The 22,438-nt window shown below is 47.3% G+C and overlaps 1 protein-coding gene across 8 annotated transcripts in view; it reads left to right on the top strand.

Annotated features, from left to right (window-relative positions):
* Positions 1-22,438, top strand: part of St3gal3 (ST3 beta-galactoside alpha-2,3-sialyltransferase 3) — a 208,587-nt gene that overhangs the window by 92,116 nt on the left and 94,033 nt on the right. For all 8 annotated transcript variants that reach the window (XM_021201159.1, XM_021201157.1, XM_021201155.1 and 5 more), the window contains one exon: positions 15,821-15,863. In XM_021201159.1, the coding sequence (XP_021056818.1) occupies positions 15,821-15,863 (43 nt within the window). The remainder of the gene's footprint in view (positions 1-15,820; positions 15,864-22,438) is intronic.

Below are 22,438 nucleotides of genomic sequence, written 5' to 3'. Positions count from 1 at the left end.
GGTCCTGGCCCCTCTGCCCTGGCCCAGAACTGTTGCTCAGTCCTGGGTTGTCTGCTCTTTTGTTGCCTCCCAGTGGCCTTTCTCGCCTTTCTCAGTGAGCCTGGTTCCTGTCTGGTCCTCCGTGTGAGCGCTCCAGGGCCCTCAGCCACGCACATCGACCACGGTCCTAACTGACTTACAAAGTGCACCTTACTTCCATGATTTCACTTCGCCATCTGTGCCCCTCGCTGCCCACAGCCACGGCACACTTGCTCTTCCTGGGAGATGCTGGGTCCCCTCCTGCCTCTCGGCCTTTGTACTTCCCAGGCTTCTCTTACCTCCTCCACAGTGTGACTGCCTTCATTGTCCAGTGTCACCCTACAGGAAGGTCACTCTATCTGGGGTAGTCTCTTCAGACACCCCATTCCTTCTCTAGAAAGCCATGCTTCCATTCATCCTCAGTACTCATCCATTCTAAGTGGTTGTCCCCATCTGCGTTCTGTCGGTCTCTGCCACTATGCTGTAGGCGGCACTGGACCAAAGACCTCGTGCGTTTTGGTAGAACAGCTCTTGACACATTATAAGTTCCTGGTAAATATTTTTTTAAAGTAGGTTAATGTGTGTAAGCCTGAGTGCAGGCACACACATCTCTCTCTCTCTCTCTCTCTCTCTCTCTCTCTCTCTCTCTCTCTCTCACACACACACACACACACACACACACAGGAGAGGCTGACAGAGAGACAGAAATCACACCATGTCCCCATTCTTTACTATTGATTAAGACAAAACCCATGTCAAATGCAAATGTTCTTGTGGCTTCCTAGGCTGCCCATTAAACTGTCTGGCCATTTGTCTTAATTGGCTGAATCTGCCATAATAGAATTGATCTGGTGGCTTGAGAAATAGAAGGTAGAAGCCAGTAAGATGCCCCAGCAAGTAAAGGAAGGCATTTGTCACCATGCCTGATGATCTGAGTTCGATCCCCAATACCCACATGGTAGGAGAGGACACTCTCTTCAGAGGTTATTCACTGACGTTACACAAGTGCCGTGGCAATGCTCTCCTCCCACAACACATAAACACAAAGAAATAAATTTGCTGGCATGGTGGCACACGCCTTTAATCCCAGCACTCGGGAAGCAGAGGCAGGCAGATTTCTGAGTTCGAGGCCAGCCTAGTCTACAGAGTGAGTTCCAGGGCAGCCAGCGCTACACAGAGAAACCCTGCCTCAAAAACAAAACAAACAAAAAAAGAATTAAATTTATTTATTATATGTAAGTACTCTGTAGCTGTCTTCAGACGCACCAGAAGAGGGCGTCAGATCCCATTACAGATGGTTGTGAGCCACCATGTGGTTGCTGAGATTTGAACTCAGGACCTCCAGAAGAGCAGTCGGTGCTCTTAACCGCTGAGCCATTTCTCCAGCCTGAATTAATTTTAATTCAATTAAAAAATTAGTTAAAGTATTAGAAGGAATAATTCCCACTTCATTAATAATGATGCTCCCACGCAGGAGAATAATCGGGTTGATTTAGAGCTGGGCACAGTAGCACACACCTTTAATTCCAGTGTTCAGGAAGGCAGAGGTGAGCGAATATCTGGGCCAGCCTGGTCTACAAGGCAAGTTTCAGAGCAGCCAGTGCTGTGTAATGGAAAAAGTCCCACTTTCAAGTAAAAAGAAAAGATAACAGGGCTTGGTACAGTAGCAGATACTTCAATCCCAGTGCTTGGGAGGTCGCAGGCCAGCCTGAGCTACATGGGACCCTATCTTTAAAAAGAAAAAAAAAATGACTAAGGATTTTTTTTTAATTGACATAGACTATATCCAAGGTATTATGGTATAGTCAGCATGAAGTTAAGGCAGTGTGTAAGTAGAATTATATATTCACTCGTTCACATACACATCAATGAGAAGAGATTTCAAAGAACATAGCCCATGAAATGTAGCAATTAACTTTAAGTAATGAAGGGAAATGTCAAATAATTTCTGCCTCATTGTTTATGAGATTTTTCTAAAATTTGGACTTTTAAAGTTAATTTTTAAAAAAGATTTATTTGTTTATTATTATATGTAACTACACTGTAGCTGTCCAGACACACCAGAAGAGGGCATCAGATCCCATTACAGATGGTTATGAGCCACCATGTGGTTTCTGGAATTTGAACTCAGGACCTCCGGAAGAGCAGTCAGTGCTCTTAACCACTGAGCCATCTTTCCAACCCCTAAAGTTAGATTTTTGGTTTTTGTTTTGTTTTGTTTTTTGTTTTTTGAGGCAGGGTTTCTCTGTATAGCCCTGGCTGTCCTGGAACTCACTTTGTAGACCAGGGTGGCCTCGAACTCAGAAATCCGCCTGCCTCTGCCTCCCGCGTGCTGGGATTTAAAATTTTTATTTTATTATTAGTATGTGGAATATGTGTGTGTGCGCCCCACAGGGCAAGTGTGTGGAGGTCAGAAGACAACTTTCAGGAGCTGGCCCTCCCACCATGGGGTCATCAGGCGTGCTTGGCAAGCCCTTTTACCTCCTGAGCCATGTCCAAGCCCTGATTTGGTTTTTATATTGAATGTGCATTATTTTTATGACTGAAAAATATTATTGTCTGGAGAGGGGTTTCTTATTTTGTTGAACATCTTAGTCCTTCATCTTTATGACAAAAATATCTTAGGCTGTGAGAGTTATAAACCAGATTTATCCCTTAAAGTGCTGAAGGCCAGAGATCCGGGATCATGGAGCCAGCACATGCAGGGGCTGATGAACCTCAGCACTGGAGATGTTCCCCCTCACTGCCACCATTGTGCGCCTCCCACAGCAGAGGTGCAGCCGGGATCCCTGGCGCCTGTTCTCTAAAAGCATCCTGCTGGGGAAGGTAGAGGCCTCATGACCTAATCACTTCCTATCAGCCCTGCCTCTTCATGCCACCATATTGGGGACTGGCTTCCTTTATATGAATATTGGGGACACTAGGTATAAACTGCAGTCATTTACCTGTCTCCTAGGCCAGCTGCTCTTCTGCTGTGCTGTCACCCAATCTTATAGCTGTGTGTTGGTGGCCTTGCAGGGGGGCACAGGTTCACTTGGTGTCATAAACAGGATTGATTTCAGCTTGGTTTTCCCAGGACAGAGAGGAGGTGGGAGCCATGAGATCTTCGCTGCACTGGGAGTGGCTTCTGTCCATGTTTCAAGAGGTCCTACTCCCCACTGGCCCCTCCTGACAGTACCCACTAGAGGCTAGCCACAGGGGACTCTGTCCCGTCAAAAGCCTCTTGCCTCCCCCATACCGGCATACACATATCTAGTTGGGACTGGATTTTTTAGCTTGTGAATGTCTAAGTTACTTTCCTGGGTCAGTTAATTTAGTCTAGGTCAGTGGGATTCTCTGTGTTTGTTTTATAAAACCACTTTCCTATTTTAGTTTGTCGTTGATAAATGGATGCCACGTTGTGGTTTATTTCCCCGGCTGGAGGTGATGTGGGAGCCTTTTGCACTTTGGCCAGCCGCTCTCTGCAATCCCATTGACTCTCATGATTCACGTGTGGTATGGCTGGATCGCCCTTGGGACAGGGAACGAAGAGAGCAGGACACAGTTGCTCTCTCGCAGCTGTCCTAACATGAGCATCTGCTCTCATTTCTCTGGAATCCTCATGGTCTGAGGAAGGGACAGGCAGCCTCCGAGTTGGGCCTGAGCCAGCTCAGCAGCTTCCCTGCCAGTTCACTTACTGCTGGGACCTCAGGCATATCCCCTCTCATCCAGCCTCATCTGGGAAATGAGGACGAGTGCTGCTTCCTGGGTGTGAGGATTGCATGGATGGTGTCAGGGGCAGCATGAGGAGTGGTCAGTGAAGAGCCCCCTCGGTCTGCTCTCTCGGCACGTTTGACCACTGTTTGTACCTGTTGTCCTGTCTTCGTCCACGCACGCCCTGACACGGTGTTTATGGTTAATGCAGCTTCTATGGGAGGCTGTCCAGTGTTGTTCCTTTGGAAGGGAAAGCTCTATTTTGAGCAAGATAGTTCTTCAATCCATGTACTGCAGTGCCCTTTGCACTTGGGAATTCATCATCCCATCTGAGCGATGGGAGCCAGTGATCAGGGAAGGAAGATGGGCGGGGCTGCTTCTCGTGGGAGGAGTTTGCTTGCCTGGTGGACCATTTTGCCTATATATGTTTGTCACTTAAAATTTGAAGATGGCCACATGTATGGCACATCCCAGTACTCAGGAGGTGGATGCAAGTAGATCTCCGTGAGTTCAAGGTCAGCTTGGTCTACAGAGCCAGTTCCAGGCCAGCCAGGACTACACAGTGATAGCTTGTCTAAAAACAAATTTTTTTAACGTGAAGAATTGTGATTGTCTGACTGAACCAGTGGCTTTCTATTCCCATAAAATACTGAACATCATGTACTTCAGCAATGTTCCTGTAAACTGCTCTAGATGGGAGATATGGTTGTTATCAGTGGGGGCCACTTACTCAGTACTGGGTTCATGTCAGCTGATAGGAGTGGGTGGTGGCTCTGTAGAATGAGAAAAGGAAGGGCTAACACAAGACTGACAGGACTTGGCAGGCTCTGCATCAGTTACTCTTCTGGTGCTGTGACAAAACACCATGACCAAGGCAACTTTTAGAGGGAATGTTACATCAGTCTTGCCGTTCCAACGTTAAATCAGGCTTGCCGTTCTAGAGGGTTAAGAGCCCATGATGGTTGAGTGGAGGCGTGGCAGCTGGAGCAGAAGCTGAGGACTCACATCTGGAATCACAGTCAGGAGACAGAAATGGATCTTGAAATGGTGCGAGTCTTAGCCCTCTCACTGCCACCTCCAGTGACACACCCCCCAGACAGCTCCAACCAAGGGGACTAAGTGTTCCAGTGCTCAAGACTGTGGGGGACTTCTCATTCAAACCACGATCCGTGCTATTGGCTGGAATTCCATCTGAGGCTCTGTAGATGGGCATGAGGCTTGGTTAGCAACCCCACTTTCAGGGACTTCCATGCGGATTTCCTGTTGCCTAGAATGGGATCTTGCAGTGCAACATAGCTGTTTCCATTTCAGAACACTGGTCGAGTAGGAACATCTGCACTCCATTGTGAGGGTTGGGGAGTTGGAGCATATGCACAGGACATTGAAAAAACTATATTATTATTATTATTATTATTATTATTATTATTATTATTATTATTACAGAATTAAAGTTGTGCATTAGCTTAGGTTGTAAAAGCTAATTACGTGGGGGGAAGAGGCTGGAGACATGGTTTGGTGATTAAGAACACATATTCTTCCTGCAGAAAACAAGACTTTAGTTCCCAGCACCCACATCAGGCAGCTCACAGCTGCCGCAACTCCAGCTCTGGGGGATCTGATGCCCTCTGACCTCCTCATGCATAGACGTACACTGTCATATAAATAAGTAATAATAAGTAAGCATATACTTACTACTACTACTAAACAAGTAAGGTGGGTTGTGACTTGTTCTCTGAAGGGCAGGTTAGACAGGCTGAGCACACAGCAGGAGAGCAGGCTGAGTCCTGAGTGACCTTGAGGTGTATAATTAACTCAGCTCTGAGGGCCAGCCAAAGTTCAGGTCTCTTAGAATGTAAGAGATGTTTTCATTAAAATGTATCGCCATTGTCAATCTTGGGCTTTTTTTGAGACAAAGCAACAGTGCTCACCTGCACTGTCACCCACAGTCACCTGCACTGTCACAACGGCTTATTCTTTATGGACACACCCAACTGAAATTTGTTTTCTTTTGTTGGGGTTTGAATGCTGTGTTTTGTTTTGAGACAGGGTCTTATTGCTGGCCTGGAACTTCTTTGTATATCGGGCTGGCTCAAACTCACAGAGGTCTGCTTGCCTCCTCTTCCTGAGTAATAGGACTAAAGGCATGCATGTATGGTCATATCCAGAGAAATTTTACATTTTTTAAAAGGCAGAACCAATTCTCTCTCTCTTTTTAAAGAATTATTTATTTATTTTAAGTACATGAGTACACTGTCTTCAGACACACCCAGAAGAGGGCATCAGATCCCATTACAGATGGTTGTGAGCCACCATGTGATTGCTGGGAATTGAACTCAGGACCTCTGGAAGATCAGCCAGTGCTCTTAACCTCTGAGCTATTTCTCCAGTCCCTAGAACCAATTCTTGATGAAGCAGTTTGTTTGCCCACAGTGTTGCAGATTAAAGCCAGGGCCTCCAGCATGTTAGGAAGGTCCTGTACCCCTAGCTACACCCCTGCCCAGCAGTCTGACTTCTATTAGATTTCCCCCTGGAATGCACATCTCTCTGGTATTCTGTATGAGGAAACGGGAGTGTGCCTGACACCCTTGCTATGCACCAAGGAGAGAGGTTGTCTTAACACAAAGGCCCTTGTGTGATTGTTACCAACCCGACTGTCCATCTTTCAGGAGCACTGTTTCACTTGAACAGTGGACAGATGTCGTGCTTTGAAAGCTCAGAGTCTGGCAGACATCTCAGAGATGAGAGCAAGCATGTGCATCAAGGTACCGCGGGTGTTTGCTACCCGTGATTAGATGTGTGCATTCTGAGGAACAGTAATGTTTTTGAGAAGGTTCTTTCACTGGTCATCCTTCCAGAACTTGCCTGTAATTTACACTAGGATTGGGGGCAGGCCCCAGTTTGGACCTCCTCCTCCATCCCTTTCAGAAATGGTCACTGCATGCTTGGAAGGATGTTCTCTGCCCTTTGGTCGGTTCACAGTGAGTAATTGTTCCGTTCAAATCTTCTGAGTTCCCACTGGTTTTATGGTCTGATTTTTCCAGTGGCTCATGTGTTTGCCTGTTTAATGACAGCAGACCTATTGTGCATGACATGGAGTTCTGTAAATTCCGCTCGGTAAGGGAAGTGTTCCTTATTGGATGCATGCACACAGTTTGCTCATGGCCTGCTTTTTATGTTCAGTTTCTGAACCTTCCAGGAGGTTTACAAATTCTCTGGGGTCCCCCCAATACTTTATGGCTCTTACTGTGACCCAAAAGACATATTTAATCCCTTTGCAGGATCCCTGAAAGAGTTAGCAGTTTACTTCAAAGGCTTCCAGCATCTGCGAAAGCACTTTGTACATTCACAGCTCTGACCTGGGGCAGGTGCTGGCGAAGGGCAGAGCTTGCTGTCACCCAGGCCACTTCCCGCCTGGAGCCAGGCACAGGACACATGTGCTCCTTCGTTGGTGGATTATTTTACCCCGCATTTTCTGGCCTGGCTGAGGCAGGAGGCCTAAGCCACCAAGAGACTAACCGGCTTTCCTTCCGTGTGCAGCTGCCGGCTTGCTGCTGTGGTATCAGGGAGGGGAGTGCTTTCTGCTGCTGCATCAGCTGTCTGTGGCTGTCACTGGCTCTGAGCCTGGTAGACTTGAGGAGGCCCACCATCTCCTGACTGTGGGCAGATATGTGCTCAGGGTGCTGAGACCTGGACCGTCCTGTGGGCTACCTCAGAGGCAGGTTGTCCCCAGAGCATTGGTCTGTTCAAAGCAGCATTTCCTTTGCAGGCAGCATGAGCCCGTAGTTCCAAGAACTCGTGTGTATAAAGCATGCAGCTCGGGTATAAAGCGTGCAGCTCGGGATGCTCAGGGGCTCTTCGTGGAGGAGGTTGAAGTTCAGGCCTTTAGAAATGATGTGCTGACAAGTCAGGGGTTCTCAGAGGGAACCCCAAAGCAAAAATCAGAAAATGGCAACGCACAGGAAAGTAAACAGAGAAGTAGACAGTCACGTCTAAGCAGAGTCATGGGACACCCTCAGTAGGTGGGGGCCTGTGGTGTCACCAGATGGGTGGGCTGAGAGTCAGGAGTGGGCAGAGCAAGGCAGTCACTGCTGTGAAAGATGACTGACCCTAGAGGCTGTGGACCATACCTGCTACTGCTGCCACCACTAGCACAGGCCCCTCCCCACGAGTAGAAAAGAACAGAGGATCCCGGTCCCCAGCTCATCTGCAGGCTCCCCTAGTCACACCACTCATTCAACACATTTATGGACCCCCACCTTTGTATCAGACCCTGTGTTAGGTGCTAGAGATACTGGGTGAGGTGAGCTCTGCCTCGGGTGTGTGTGTATGTGTGTGTGTGTATGTGTGTGTATGTGTGTGTGTGTCCCGTTCATGGAAGTTAATGATGTTTAAGTATGAGCAGCAGCAATTCCTTTGAGCTGATCTTTATTTTTTTTTAAAGATTTATTTATTTATTATATGTAAGTACACTGTAGCTGACTTTAGACGCACCAGAAGAGGGCATGAGATCTCATTACAAATGGTTGTGAGCCACCATGTGGTTGCTGGAATTTGAACTCAAGACCTTCAGAAGAGCAGTCAGTGCTCTTCACAGCTGGGCTGATATTTAAAGAAGGGAATTTAGCAGCCCAGCCTGACTACCTATAGACTGATTAACTGGGTGAAATGGGGAGAAAGCAGGGTTCAGGGATTGCTCTTGGGTGAAGAGTGGAGCCACTTAGAGGGTTGAGGACCAGATACTGGGTATGTGTGAGGGTGACAAAGACAAGCTGTGTGAGGCTTCTTCAGCTGTCATCTTTAATGACTGGTCAGCATTGTAAGTAGGACTGGCTGGTTGACAGACGGTCCTTGTGAGAGATTACTTTAGGTGAAGTGGACAGTTGGGCAGAATAAGTTGAATGTCCACAAAGAAAAGGCAAAGAAAGGGAAAAGGACAGAAAAACACCACAAAATTTGTAGGAAAAAAAAAAACAACAACTTTCTTTGCAGACTTTGAAGCAAGGATGCTGGACTCTGAAAGAAGAGAAACCAATGAGCTACATAAGGCCTTCCCCATTCCAGCTCCACAGCTGGGCAGTCCCAGGCCTCCGTGCAGGGAAGGAGAGCCAAGGCTCCTCTAAGGTGAGGGAGCAGCTGTGAAGCTGAGGAAGCAAGGCAGATTGCCCAAGAGGAAAGGCCTGTGCAGGGAGCTCGGGGTGTGTAGCCAGTCCCCCTGGCCTACTCGGCTGATACGTGAACGTGGATATTATAGGAACCAGGAAAGAACCATGGAACGTGGCATGCAGGACCTAGAGGCCACTAGGGGTTGGGAATAGTGGGGGAAGTTCACCAAAACAGAGTGTTCGGTAACACTCTCTGAAGGACAGTGCCTATATATATATTATATACATATATAATAGGGCGGCATTAGTGATGGTACAAAATTAGCCCGGACTAAAGGCCACTCTTGTCTCCAGTTCTAACATACAGAACTTACAAGTAAGCCATGTTGAAATGATTGCGCTCTTCTTAAGAATTCAATTCTACCTCAAAACAATTAAGGACTTCTTATGTACCGCATTTTAACAAAGTAAAAATTCCCGTGGCTGGCCACCAACCAGATGTTGTCAGGTAATGCAGAGAAGTGTGAAAATGAAATCCTACACAAGTGGGGTGTGTGAGTGTGTGTGTGTGAGTGTGTGTGAGCTTAGTAGACAAGGACGCTATAACATATTCCATATGTTCAAGAGTACAGAGAAAGCTTGGGAATATTAAGGAAAGGCATGGGAGATATAAAAGGAACTGGATATAAAAAGAATGATGTCTGAGATGAGAAAATATACTGGCTGGCTCATTGACCGGTCCGATGCAGTAGGAAGAAAAGGGGCGGGTGGAGTGAACCAGGAGATGTATCAATAGAAACTATTCAAAATGAAATGGAGTGAAAAATTACTAGGACAACAATGGCAGAGCATCACTGCAGCGTGGGACCTCTGGCAGCCTCGTTGGTAATCGAAAAGGGGGGTGGGGAGAAAGAAAAATATTTGAAGAAGTAACAGCCAGGCTGTGTTTTACTTCTTGCTTCTCCTCCCTCTTCCTCCTCCTCCTCTCCTTCCTCCCCGTCTTCTTCCTCTTCTTCCTAATTTGATTAAAATGCACAGATCCAAGACCCTCCACCAACTCCCAGCCGTGAAAGGCTGGGAAGCCACAGAGTGGTTTCCCATCCTTTCTCTTCCTCCAGGCAGGTGGCCCAGAGAGCAGAAGCAGGGCCGCTGGAGAGCCTCAGGCAAAGCAGAGGAGGCCTCAGGGCAGAGGAGGCCTCAGGTCACGCAGGGGGCAGAGGAGTGAGGCCAGGAGGTGAGAGCAGCAGGCTCAGGCAGAGCTGTGAGCAGGATTCGGGAGGAGGTTGTCGGGGAAGATGAATGAGGAGAGTGAGTCGAGCCTCTGGCCCATTGGTCCTCAGAGATTCAGCTCCTCTGATTGCCAGAGATTGTTCTACTGTTCCAAGGGGCCTCTGCTCAGGGCCACTGTTCCTTCTGGTAAACCCCCTCCTCACTGCATGTCATGGGAACTTGTCACTTCCACCGACTCCTGCTTCTCGATTATGTTTTGAGATTTGAGCAGTCAAAGACTGCTGCAGGCCTGGCTCACACACACCTCTCACCAGGGGTTTCCAAGTCAGGAACAGAGGGGATGAATCGCTGTCCCTTTTCCATAGTAATGCTAAATATACTGCCTACCAGTTACTGGTGGCCCTGTTGGAAAGTTGTGATGAAAACTCTGTGGGAAGAGTAAAGGCCACCCAGGGGAGGCGCAGCAGCCTGCAGTGTTTCTGCCAGCACTCCCAGGCCTCTACCTGGTCCTTCCCACAGCCTTCGGATGTGAGCCTCAAGCCATCCTGCTGGGTTGTGGATGTGAGTCCAGCTTGCCTAGGGTGGAGGAGGCTCCGGACCCTTTCTCCTCATTACCACAGGAAACCAAAACAACCAAATGACTTAGCATGTAAATCACTATTTCCCGTTGCCAGTGCAGCTGAAAATGCAGGGCACATCACATGATAACCACAGAACTATTATTTGGATTCCTTCTGTCCCTTTAATGTTTTGGGTGTCCAGGGCCAGTGATGTTCTCGATGTTTCTGAAGTAACAAAAGCCCACGGTCACTTTGACTGGCAAGTCCAGAATTGGAGCATCCAGTCTTATGTCACTCTCAGTTCATTCAGAGCGGTAGTTCTACAGCCGGGTGTGCTGTGCGTGCCTTTAATCCCAGCACCCTGCACATAGAAGCAGATCTCCAATACTGACGCTAGCCTGGCCTATAATAGCAAGCTCTAGGCCAGCCAAAGCTACTTACTGGAACAAACAAGCAAACAAAACAAAAACCAAACGACCAGACAAACCCACTCAGAGTTGTAGTTCCATCTCCTACCTTCATTAGGCCTCGACCAGTAAGAGTCATGGCTCGGGGGAGAGAAGAGGCTGCCGCTCTCTGTCTTCTCCCTGACCTTTCCTAATCACTGCCTGCCCTCTTCGGCTACCCTTGGGTCCCTGTAGAACAGCAGTTCTCAACCTGTTGGTCACAACGCCTTTGGGGAAGTTCAAATGATCTAAGACCATCAGAAAGTGCAGATATTTAACGTTACAATTCATAACTAGCAAAAGTACAGCTTTAAAGCAGCAATGGAATAATTTTCTGGTTGTAGGTCCCCACAGCATGAGGAGCTGCATTAAAGGGTCACAGCATTAGGAAGGCTGAGAACACTGCTCTAGAGGAGGGAAAGTTAAATCTGAGGGAGGGGTGCACTCTCTGGGTCCTGCTTGTGTTTAAAGCTCACTCTTGGGGTTCTCCTGTAGGCATTCAGCAGACTCCTGCTCATTTGGGGTACAGCGCCTCAGTCCTAATGTTTATCCCCACAGTTCCTGGGAATATGGATGTCTACTCTTGATTTTGGCCACTGAGGACCTGTGAACCCTCTAGGCAGATATTTTGAGGAAGCAACTGAAAGAGTACCCCCCTAGCTCATTCACACACCTCTGAGAGTAGAGGTTAGCCCCCATGCAGCTCTCCTGCTGGGGCAGCCCATCTCTCAGTGACCCGAGACTTAGCAGGTAGATAGGAAGCCCCTCCACAGGCAGCCCACCGGTTCTCCATACCTAGAGAGGCATTCGTCAGGTTCCTTGCCAGCCTGGAGTGGGACACAAGGCTACACACCCAGCCCTTCCAGAGACGTGGGCTTCATAACTGTCCTCCTCAAAGGAGTTTCTCTTTCTTTCTTTTTAAAAATTAATTTATTTACCTTTATTGTATGTGCATTGGTGTTTTGCCTGCATGTATGTCTGTGTAAGGGTGTAGGTCTTGGAGTAACAGACAGTTGTGAGCTGCCACGTAGGTGTTGGGATTTGAACTCTACAGTCTTCTGGAAGAGCTGTCAGTGCACATAGCAACTGAACTGTCTCTCCAGCCCCTCAAAAGAATTTTTCAAACTGTCTTTTCATCTCTAACAACTGGTTTTTCTGTGTTTAGTATAAAGAAGGTTGTCAGCACTCTCGAAATATTTATGAAATTCATCACATTAGGGTCTGGAGAGATGGCCGGTGGTTAGAGAGTTTTTAAGAAGACCCGAGTTTGGTTCTCAGCACCCACATTGTGTGACTTCAAACCACTATAACTCCAGCTCCAGAGGATCTGATGGCCTCCTCAGCCACCTGCACACATGTGCTCATATAGACACAAAGACACGCAGACACACGGACACTTGACTGAAATTTTCTTTTCACGTTAATTTCTTTCTGCTTATGGTGGTTGTGACCAAGCGATCTTGATAAGAACAGCCAATTAATATCTATCAAGTATGTCCACATCAGCTGCCAGTGGTAAATATCTACTCATCAGCTCTTGCTCTAAAATGGTTTGCCTACAGTTACCCTGCTGGCCGAATCCTGCCCATCTTTATAGTGAGGAATTTTACCTTAAAAAAAAAAAACAAAAAACAAAAAACAAACCTACATTCTCAGCTTTTAAATAATGGTCAGAGTACGTGGTAACTCAACAGGGCTCAATTCCTAGGGGCTTAGAGAATGTTGTGAAATGCATGTCTCTGAGGCTAGACTAGGAAGACCTTGGAAAGGCCTTTCTTCAAAAGTGCAGCGCTTGCCTGGCATCTGCAAACCTTGAGTGTTATTCCTAGTATCGTGGGCTAGAAATGCAGTATCCTTATTTGTTTATTATAGAACCTCCTCTCTCTCTCCCTCCCTCTCTCTCTCTGTGTGTGTGCATGTGCGTGTGTGTGTGTGTGTGTGTGTGTGTGTGTGTGTGTGTGTGTGTGAGTGATAAGACAAAGCTCAAAATAACATTGGAAAATAATTGGTCGTTGTAATTATGGTTACTATATAGTAAATATGTGTAAGGAGGTAGGATGGTTAATTTTGACTGTCGTCTTGATGGGATTTAGGATCACCATGGTAATCAAACTTTAGGCATGTCTGAGAGGGAGTTGTTAAATTAGTTAATTGGGCAGGAAGACACACCTTAAGTTTGGGTGGCACCGTTCCATGGGCTGAAGTCCTGTACTGAGTGAGGAGACGGCCACCTGAGCAGGAACCTCCATTGCTCTCTGCTTCCTGACTAACACAGCCACGTCAGGGCCTCACCACCAGGCTTCCCCACCATGATGGGCGGTACTTTGAGCTGTGAACCAGAATAAACCCCGATTTCTTTAAGCTGCTTTTGTCAGAGATTTTTCTCTGAACAGAAAACAAGTGCTAATACAGGGGCAATAATGACTCTTTAAAAAGATACCACTGTAGCCTTCCACTTCCCTCATATCAAGAAGCGAAGTAAGCCAGGCAGTGGTGAGAGACACTTTTAATCCCAGCAGCTAGGAAGCAAAGGCAGGCAGATCCTAGAGCTTGAGGCCAGCCTGGTCTATAGAGTGAGTTCTAGGACAACCAGGGCTACGCAGAGAAACCCGGTCTGAAAAAAACCAAAAACCCAAACAAACAGAAAAGAAGAGGGGGAAGGAGGGAAGGAGGGAGGGAAAGGAATGAGGAAAGTCAGTTCAAAACTGAGGAAGGCATAGTGGTCTAAACAGCGAAGAGCTACAAACCCAGTCCAATGTATTGTTAAATGAGCAGGTACATGTAGCAAGTATGGAAAATCTTAAGTAAACTTTAGTCAGAAGACATGTGGAAGCCATCGAGATGGCTCAGCAGTGAAGGTGCTTGCTACACAAGGCCAATAACCTCAGTCCCACCCCCAGAACCAACGTTAAAATAAATAAATGAACGAATGAATGAATTAATTAATTAAAGCCAGCCTGAAATCCCAGCACAGGCAGGAGAATCTGTGTGAGTTTGAGGCCAGCCTGGTCTACAGTGAATTCTAGGGCAGCCAGGGCTATACAGAGAAACCTTGTCTTGAAAAAAACCAGCCACCAGCCAGCCAGCCAGCCAGCCAACCAACCAACCAGACAAACTACAAGGAATTGAATCAGAGCCTTGGGCGTACAAGGCAAGCACTCTTCCACTGAGCTACATCCCCAACCCTTTTAGAGTTTTATTTTGAGATTTGGTCTTGCCAAAGTGCCCAGGCTGTCCTTGAACTTACAGTGACAACTCTCCTATTTCAGCCTCCTGAGTTATCAGATTATAACTGTGCGCCACTCTACCCAGCCTGGGTCTATTTATTTATTTTGAGACACTTAATAATTGTCATGGAGTGTTAACTCCAGAGGGCACTGCATTCTGCCCTTTCTCGCTTGTGTTATCCTGCTTGCCCCCTGATGTGTGGGTTTACAGCAAGACAAAGGCCCTTGCTAACTTCTGGAAGGAGCCCTCTTGAGAGTACACTGTGTGTTCTTAAGTCTGAGAGACAGCAGCACGAAGGGTTGGTTGCCCCCAGGGCTGCCACCACACAGGGACAATCAATGACTATCGGGCAAGTCTGTGATGTTTCTTTTTCCTAGAATGTCAGAATACAAGTATTGAAAGAATATTCAACTTTGAAAGCAGTGCTTTTTAGTTGTATTTTTAGTTTTTAGAATTGAGGCCTTTTTGTCTTTCTTGCTGGTTCTGTGAGTTCTTAACATACAAAGTCCTGACTTTGTCCGAATCAGAGAAAGACTAGGGTTATCTGAGAAAGCTTTGCTTCCCCGAGAAAATTCTCTTGGGAGGAAAGCCTGTTGTGTTTGTGTCCTAGTTGATATTTTCAGTGCTAAGATGTCTTCTCTCAGGTTGAGGATAAGTAAGTGCATTTGCTGAGCAAGCATGAGGACCTGAGTTCAAATCCTACCACCCACATAAGAAGCTAGTGTGCCCATATATACCCATAACCCCAACTCTGTGGGGGCAGAAACAGGAGGATTGCGGGCACTTGCTGGACAGTAGCCTATTTCCAGGTTCAATGAGAGACCTTGTCTCGTGGGAATAAGGCAGGAGAGATTGAGCAGGACACTGGATATCCTCTGGCCCCCATAGCCTATGCATCCCTCGTGTTCACATACACCACACACACACACACACCTTACTGGCTTGCTCCTCCTGGCTTGCTCAGTTAGCTTTCTTGTATACAGTCTAGGCACATATGTAATAATGCCTGCAGTAAGCTGGACCCTTCTGTATGTATCAATTTCTAATTTGGAAAATACTTCATGAACCTGGCCACAGGCCATTCTGACTGAGACAACCCTCAAATAACTCTGAAAGTTGTGTCAAGTTGGGAGCTGACACTGACTAGGAGACTGGCTCATTGAACAGATTCTGTGTTCAAAACTTGGAGGAACTTAAGATGGTTTCCAATCTCTTTCTTCAGAGTCCAGTCTCTGATTTACCGCATTTCGGTTTCAGTCACCATTTTTACTCAGGAAAGCATTTCTATATTAACATGGGAGTGGATGGCCTAGAAGATCTGGGAAATAACTGCTTCCGAACCTGGCTCTTCAGACAAATGTTCAATAGCTGTTTTGTGACTTAAATTTGTTAAGGCATATGTGTTTGCTTCTGTTCTTTGAAGCGTGTGAAGTGTGTGTTCTTTTCTAAGCACTGCCTGTCTCCGTGTTGTAGATCTAGGGAAGCAAGCCACAGTGGCAGCAATGGCGTGACTCCAGTGACATTTTCTGCTTTTCCTTTTCAGAGTATGATAGGCTGGGCTTCCTCCTGAAGCTGGACTCTAAACTGTAAGTAGAATGGGAAAGTGCTGTAGCCTGAGTGGACATCTGTGAGAGCTGGGCTCTGCTTAGTTCTGGGGACATTCCTTGGGGCTTCTGTCCTCAGGTTGTAAGCAGAATCTTCAAGCATGTCAGTGAATACGGGGGGGTCTGGGCAGGATGGGGCGGTGGGTACAAACCAAGGCCTTAGGCTGGTACAGGTGGCCCATCACAGAAGGCCATCGCAAGAGCCAGAGGGGCTGGAGAGTACTGGAAAGCTTTTCCAACAATGGTGGGAGCGGTGGAGGCTGTCAGAGGCCCTCCACCAGGCCCTCCTGTGCTCAAGTCTCCAGCTTCTGCCCTTTGAGCCCCTGCACATCCTCCCACAGGCAGAGCCGGCCCTCTGAGCTTTGTTACTTGGAGTCCAGCTCTGCCTCTTCTTGCTAGGTCACTTGGAAAACCCCAAGATTACTTCCTGTCTACACCAAATTGGCTCTTCCGTGCCTCCTTTGAGTTTCCATAACCCCATTGCCTGCCAATTGTCTGGCTCTCCCGTAATTAACTGTGTGATAATTATTAATTTATTAAGGGCGCAGGCTCAGAGTCAGACAAAACTTGGTTTAAATCCCAGATTGCCACTTACGGAACTTGCACTCTTCAGCAAGCTCCGTAGCTACTCTGAGCCCATTTCATCTGTAAGATGAAGACAGTATACATACTTTATAAGCTGTTTATAAGGATTTCATCGAAGTGACTCATTCAGGGGCTTTTGAGTAACAGATATCCAATTCTCTAGTATTCGCTCCTGGTCTCTCTGGTGTCCAAACAGCGTAGGTGTAGGTCTGGTAGGTTTCAACAACCTCTGAATGCTTGGATAGGTGGGTGGGTGGGTGGGTGGGTGGGTGGGTGGGTAGGGGTGGGTAGATGGATGGAGAGATGAAAACATAGATGGGTGAGTGGTTTATGGGGTGATGGATGCATAGATGAATTAGTGGGTGGGTGGATTTGAATGGATAGATGGGTGAGTTGGTGCATGCGTGGATGGATAGATGAACACAAACCCATTTAACCATCACATCATGAGTTGGATCTCTGTCTATTCTGTTTGTTCACACCCTGTACAAGACCATTCATACAGTTGTCATCGATCTCTCTGCTCCTATGTCCCTAAGTGAGACATATGTCATGGAAGATCAGAATTGCATCTCTTCCCCTCCCCTTCATAAGGTCTTATTCACAGCTGCTTCGGATTGTGATAGGCACACCTACATTAAATCACCACACCAGGAGCTCTGAGGCTCATCATTGTCAAGCCTTGGCAGCCGACCCCTTTCTCTGCAACCTTGACTCCGGGACCTCAAGCTGTGGGTTCTGGCTTTCCCAGTTTTATACATCATCAAGGCAGCTGCCAGGGAAGAATGGTCTGGTGTCTTTACAAGGCAGGCAGAGAGATGCTAGGCCCCAAACATCTGGGGAATGAAGTTTGAGTGTGCTGAAGAGCTGTGCGCTCCCTTCTTAGAAATGTCTCCATTTAGTACTAGGAACAGAAAAGCAAAACAAAACACATCAAGTATAAGCCATAAGCAAGTGAGATGCCGCCAGACCAGAAAAGAGGCAGTAATTACCAAGTCAAATCGTATGGATGAACAAAGGAGATGTTACGTGGACATGCTAACCACAGTGCTTAAGCTGTCTTCACAGTGAAGGGGGAGGGAGCTCCTGCCCTGCTGTCTTGACAGATGAGCGGTGTGGACTAGATCACCGTGTAGCTTGCTGCTGCATTCCAGGCCAGCTCCATGCGTCGTCTGAGGGGTCTTGGACTTTGTCCAGGGAGTTTATATGGCCATGCATTTAACTCATATTGAGAGGGGCAAGCTGGGACCTTCCTGCCTCTTGTTACATAGGCTCTTCCTGCCCAGCGCCTTCTTCCAAGGGAATCTCAGGTGTGTTGAGGGAGAGGATTCTAAGTTAAGGATTCTGCTGTGTGGGGAATGCCTTCGCCATATTTCCACCTCTCTTTACAGTCTCTTCTGGTTGTGATAGATCAGAACAGCATAGATCAGAACAGGGCCTGAGTTCTGCCTCTGCCTCGTTTGTGTGACCTTAAACAGTGCATTCAAGCTTTCTGAACCCCATTTTTTCCTTATGAAAAATGCGATGATTCACTTACATCTGTTGTAGTTTATGGCGAGTAAAGGAAAGCATTGTATAATCTATTGTAAGTGGACAAATGGCAGGATTTCTTTGTGTCTATCTCAATTCGGGTTAATTTAGCTTCTTGAGTATAAAAATGTATACGTCCTGAAAAATATCAGCTGTTTTCTCTTTAAATACTGCTTGTACCTCATTCTCTAGTTTCCACACCCCCTACCGTTCAAAGTCTCTGGTTAAAGTTTAGAGCTTTTGATTGTAGCCTCTGGGTTTATTAACTTCTCCATACTTGCCATTTTCTGGCCCTTCCCATGTTAAACTGCAACTGCAGAGGACTCCCTGTAGGAATATACTAGAGCTAACCCCAAGCCCCCAGGCCAGGATTAAAGGGAGCTTACCCTAGCTCTGGGTGGATTAGACTAAAAAGTCAGGCAGGCATCAGGCGGCAGGCGGCAGAAAGCACTTGCTGTCTTTGCCAGAGTCCGGTTGCTCGCTCGCTGGCTGGCTTGCTCGGGTAAACCAGGAATTCCCAAGCCCACGTGTAAAACACCCCAGATTTGGCAAGTGCTGCCGAGCACCTTGCAGGAGCAAACCCACACCCTCTCTAGAAGAGGATGAGAACTCCTGGAAAGGAACTGTTCAAGGAAACGAGCAGTTCACAGGAAAGAGTAATGCACAGAACCACAAGCCATCCTTAGGGGGCCCGGGAAAAGCAGCAGGCGGCAGAAGGGAGAGCACTGGCAGGGACTCCTCATGCTGAAATGGCAGTTCTGTATACTATACAAGACTGAACTCGGGACATAGAACTAAAAACTGTAAGATAGGACCCTAGATTTTAATTTTTTTAAAAAAATGGGCCAACAAATGGCTCAGCCAGTAGGGGGCTTGCTGGAGAGCCTGCAGACCTGTGATCAATCCCTGGAACCCACATGGTGGAAGGAAGGCGTTGGTTCCTGCAAGTTGTCCTCTGACAGCTCAAGTGCCCATACCTACACACAATAAGCAAATAAATAACAATGTAACTAAGAAATTTAAATTAAGCCAGGCAGTGGTGGCACACACCTTTAATCCCAGCCTTTGGGAGGCAGAGGCAGGTGGATTTCTGAGTTCAAGGCCAGCCTGGTCTACAGAGTGAGTTCCAGGACAGCCAGGGGAGCACTGACTCATGAGTGACATCCAGCCATACCCTGCATCTTTACTGAGGTCTTTCTAAAAATGAAATTTATTTATTTTTTATTTTATGTGCATTGGTATTTTGCCTGCATGGATGTCTGTGTTGTGCGAGAGTATTACATGTCTTGGAACTGGAGTTATAGTTACAGATAGTTGTGAGCTGCCATGTGGGTGCTGAAAATGGAAACTTAGTCCTCTGGAAGAGCATCCAATGCTCTTAGCCTCAGCCCCTTTATTGGGGTCTTTTATCAGCCTACCGTTGGGGAAGACAGAGCTTCAAAACAAGATCTATATTCCCCTTGCCTCCTATTCTATACCTGACTTCACTTTTGCATTTATTCATTTAGCCAATACATCTTGACACCAACTATATGCTTTGGGCATGGGATAAAACCATAAAGGCTAAGCCATATATATGGCACTCACAACAGGGCCTAACTCCAGCCTCATGGGATCCAACGCTCTTCTCTGGCCTCCTTGGGCATTCACATATAGCACACACATAAATAACACAAATAAAATCATAAATGAACGTTATAAATGAACTCTCATTTCTGTGAAGTAATATGTGCTAAGGAGGGCAACAGTACAGCGAGAGGCTGCTGTGGAGGACACAGCATGTGTAATTGGCCATGCCAGCAGGACTCCCTGGAAAAGTGATGGCTTCTGTAAAGACTGAAAGAGGTGATGGTGAGGCCCCATCCCAAGGCTGAGCATCCCACACAGAGTCCTAAGGAAATCTCGTGATGCCATGAGTCAGGAAGGTGCCTGCCACTAGTCCTGGGAGACGAGATATCTGGATGCCTTGAAGAACTGGGTCCCAGAGCTGGGATGTGTGATTCCTTCTGGGGACAGACTGGATTAGACTCGAATTATTTAGCTGGGTTTGGGTAGGTGTTCCACGGAATCTGTCTGAGGGTGGTGTGGTAACCAGGTGTAGGGACTTAAATGCTCAGTTAATTTCATGAAGAATTCTGTGAAGACAAAGGTATAAAGTCCCAAACCAGTGACTTTCAGCACCAAGAGCCCTATGAAAACCAGGTCATATGGTAAGAAAGGCATATAACCACGTACCAGCCGGAATTGCTGGGGGAGGAAGCTGACTGTGGAAGCATATGCCTTTCTTCCCAGCGACTTGGGTGGGCAAGACAGGAGGGTCACATGTTCAAGGCCAGCCAGAACTACATAGTTAGGTCTGTCTCAGAAACAGCAACAACAATACATAGGAACAAGAGGAGAATGGGGGAGCCAGAGGTAAATTTACCGATTCTAAAACAGCCTTGCCAAGCGCTGCCATATGGCCTGCAAGGGGGAGCATTTCACACCCAGTGCTGTGCTGGGTAATTTGTGTCACCTCTTCCTCATAACAACCACTTAGATGACCGCATCCAGTGCATGTCGTCTGTCTCCTGGCCTTTTGCATTGTCTTTATGCTAATGACTCCCAGGCTTGGACCAAGCCCAGGCCTTCCTCCCACACTCAGAGTCACTGATCCAGGTCCTACTTCTCTTGGCTGTGTCTTTGCTTCTCACAGTTCACATATCCAGAGCCAACCTCCGTGTTCCCACCCCCACCTCCCAGAATCTTGCTCATCTCAGAGAACAGCAGCTCCATCCTTCCAGTTGCCCGAGTGAGAAGCCGGAGCATCATGGCTTCGACTCTGAAATAGAACATTCAACAAACCTGGCTGCCTTTCCCTTAAGTACAGCGTCCCAAGTCCAGCCCGCCCCTGCCTCTGGACTATTACCCTGTCCAGATAGCCATACTCCACCATGGCTGCTTCCCCATACGGCTTTTCTATGCCCGCCCTAGCTCTGAAAAATGACACAGAGACTTACTATATTTATTAAACGGTTTGAGCACTGTAGCTGGGCAGAGTCTCAGCTATTATTACCTAACAATCCTGGCCTGACCTATGCCCTGCCCCATGGCCCATTACCTGTCCATCTTGATCTTGTCCTGGCACCTGTTTCTTCACCTGCGTCCCTCCGGCAACTCCTGCTTCCAGTTCCCACCGGAAACCCTCTTTCAAGTCCCCGCCTTAACTCTCTAGCCCAGAGATTGGCCGCTCAGCCGACCTGGCTGTGGTTTGATGAGCTCTCTGGAGTGCTTGCGTGGATCCTCCATACCTTTGCCTGCCCATTCTTCTCCTACTTCCTTTGCTGCCGTTTCCTAGCACCTGTTGCCTAGTGACTGCCCAGTAAACAGGTGCATGGATGGACACGTTGGCAGATAACTGTAAAATAGATGATGTTCAAATGCTTTTAACAAATGAGAAGATGACAGGGGCAGGGAGAACAAGCTGTTTAGTCACATTCAGAGAACTACATCCGTTCAAACCCTCTACCCTCCTCTGACCCTCCCCTCCCCAGCTCCCAGCTCCTTACATCTTCACATCTTCACTTCCTTACTCTTTGTTTGTTTGTTTGTTTTGAGACAGGGCCTCACTGTATATCCCTGGCTGTCCTGGAATTCACCGAGATCTGCCTCTGCTTCCTGGGTGCTGGAATTAAAGGCACAGGCCACCGCCACCAGGTTCACTAACTTAAAAACAAACCAAGCTTTCTATTTGTGTCTAATCTATGCGTACTTTCTGTTCTAGTTTGCTTTTCTGTTGCTGTGACAAAACACTGACAGAAGCAACTCAGGAAGGACAATGTTTATTGCATCCCACACCAGGTCACAGTCCATCACTGGGGGAATCCAGGGCCTGAACTCAGGCAGGAGCTGGAGAGGAGACCACAGAGGAACACTGCCTGCTGGCTTGCTTTCTCTGGGTCCTGCTCAGACAGCTTTTCTGAGTTGGGCTGTGTCAAGCTAACTGGGAGAGTTCAGTGCTAAGTTTGTATCAAAGTAACTTTTATTTCCTGATGTAACTGTTGTTGCCAAGGCTTACTGCTTCCATCTGCTAACCTAGGCCTAGTCCTGGAAGCTTCTAGTAGTCTCCATGCATTAGATTCTAGACCTAGAATGTTTTCAGCCTCCAAGGCTTGCTGCTGAATACCTCACCCTTTCTTGTTCTTTCCGATCTCTGGATGGATGGTTCAACTCAGCTGTTCTGGCTCAAACTCTTCCCTAAGCTGACTGATTCAGTCTGGCTTCTCTCTCTCAGCTTCTGAATTGCTCTGCTTGGCCTCATATTAACTTTGACAATGTGTTTTCATCTTCTGGCTCCTTCTCATTCTCTGGCTTGTTCTGTCTTCACCTGTGTCTAGCTTGATCTAGCTTGATCTCACTCTACAGCCTGTCTCTGTAAACTGTTCTCTCTCTCTGTCTCTCTC

This window comes from Mus pahari, chromosome 6, assembly GCF_900095145.1.
Source record: "Mus pahari chromosome 6, PAHARI_EIJ_v1.1, whole genome shotgun sequence".
Lineage (NCBI taxonomy): Eukaryota > Metazoa > Chordata > Mammalia > Rodentia > Muridae > Mus > Mus pahari.
The sequence above is the reverse complement of the archived record's forward strand: the minus strand, read 5'-3'. Positions and strand labels throughout refer to the sequence as shown.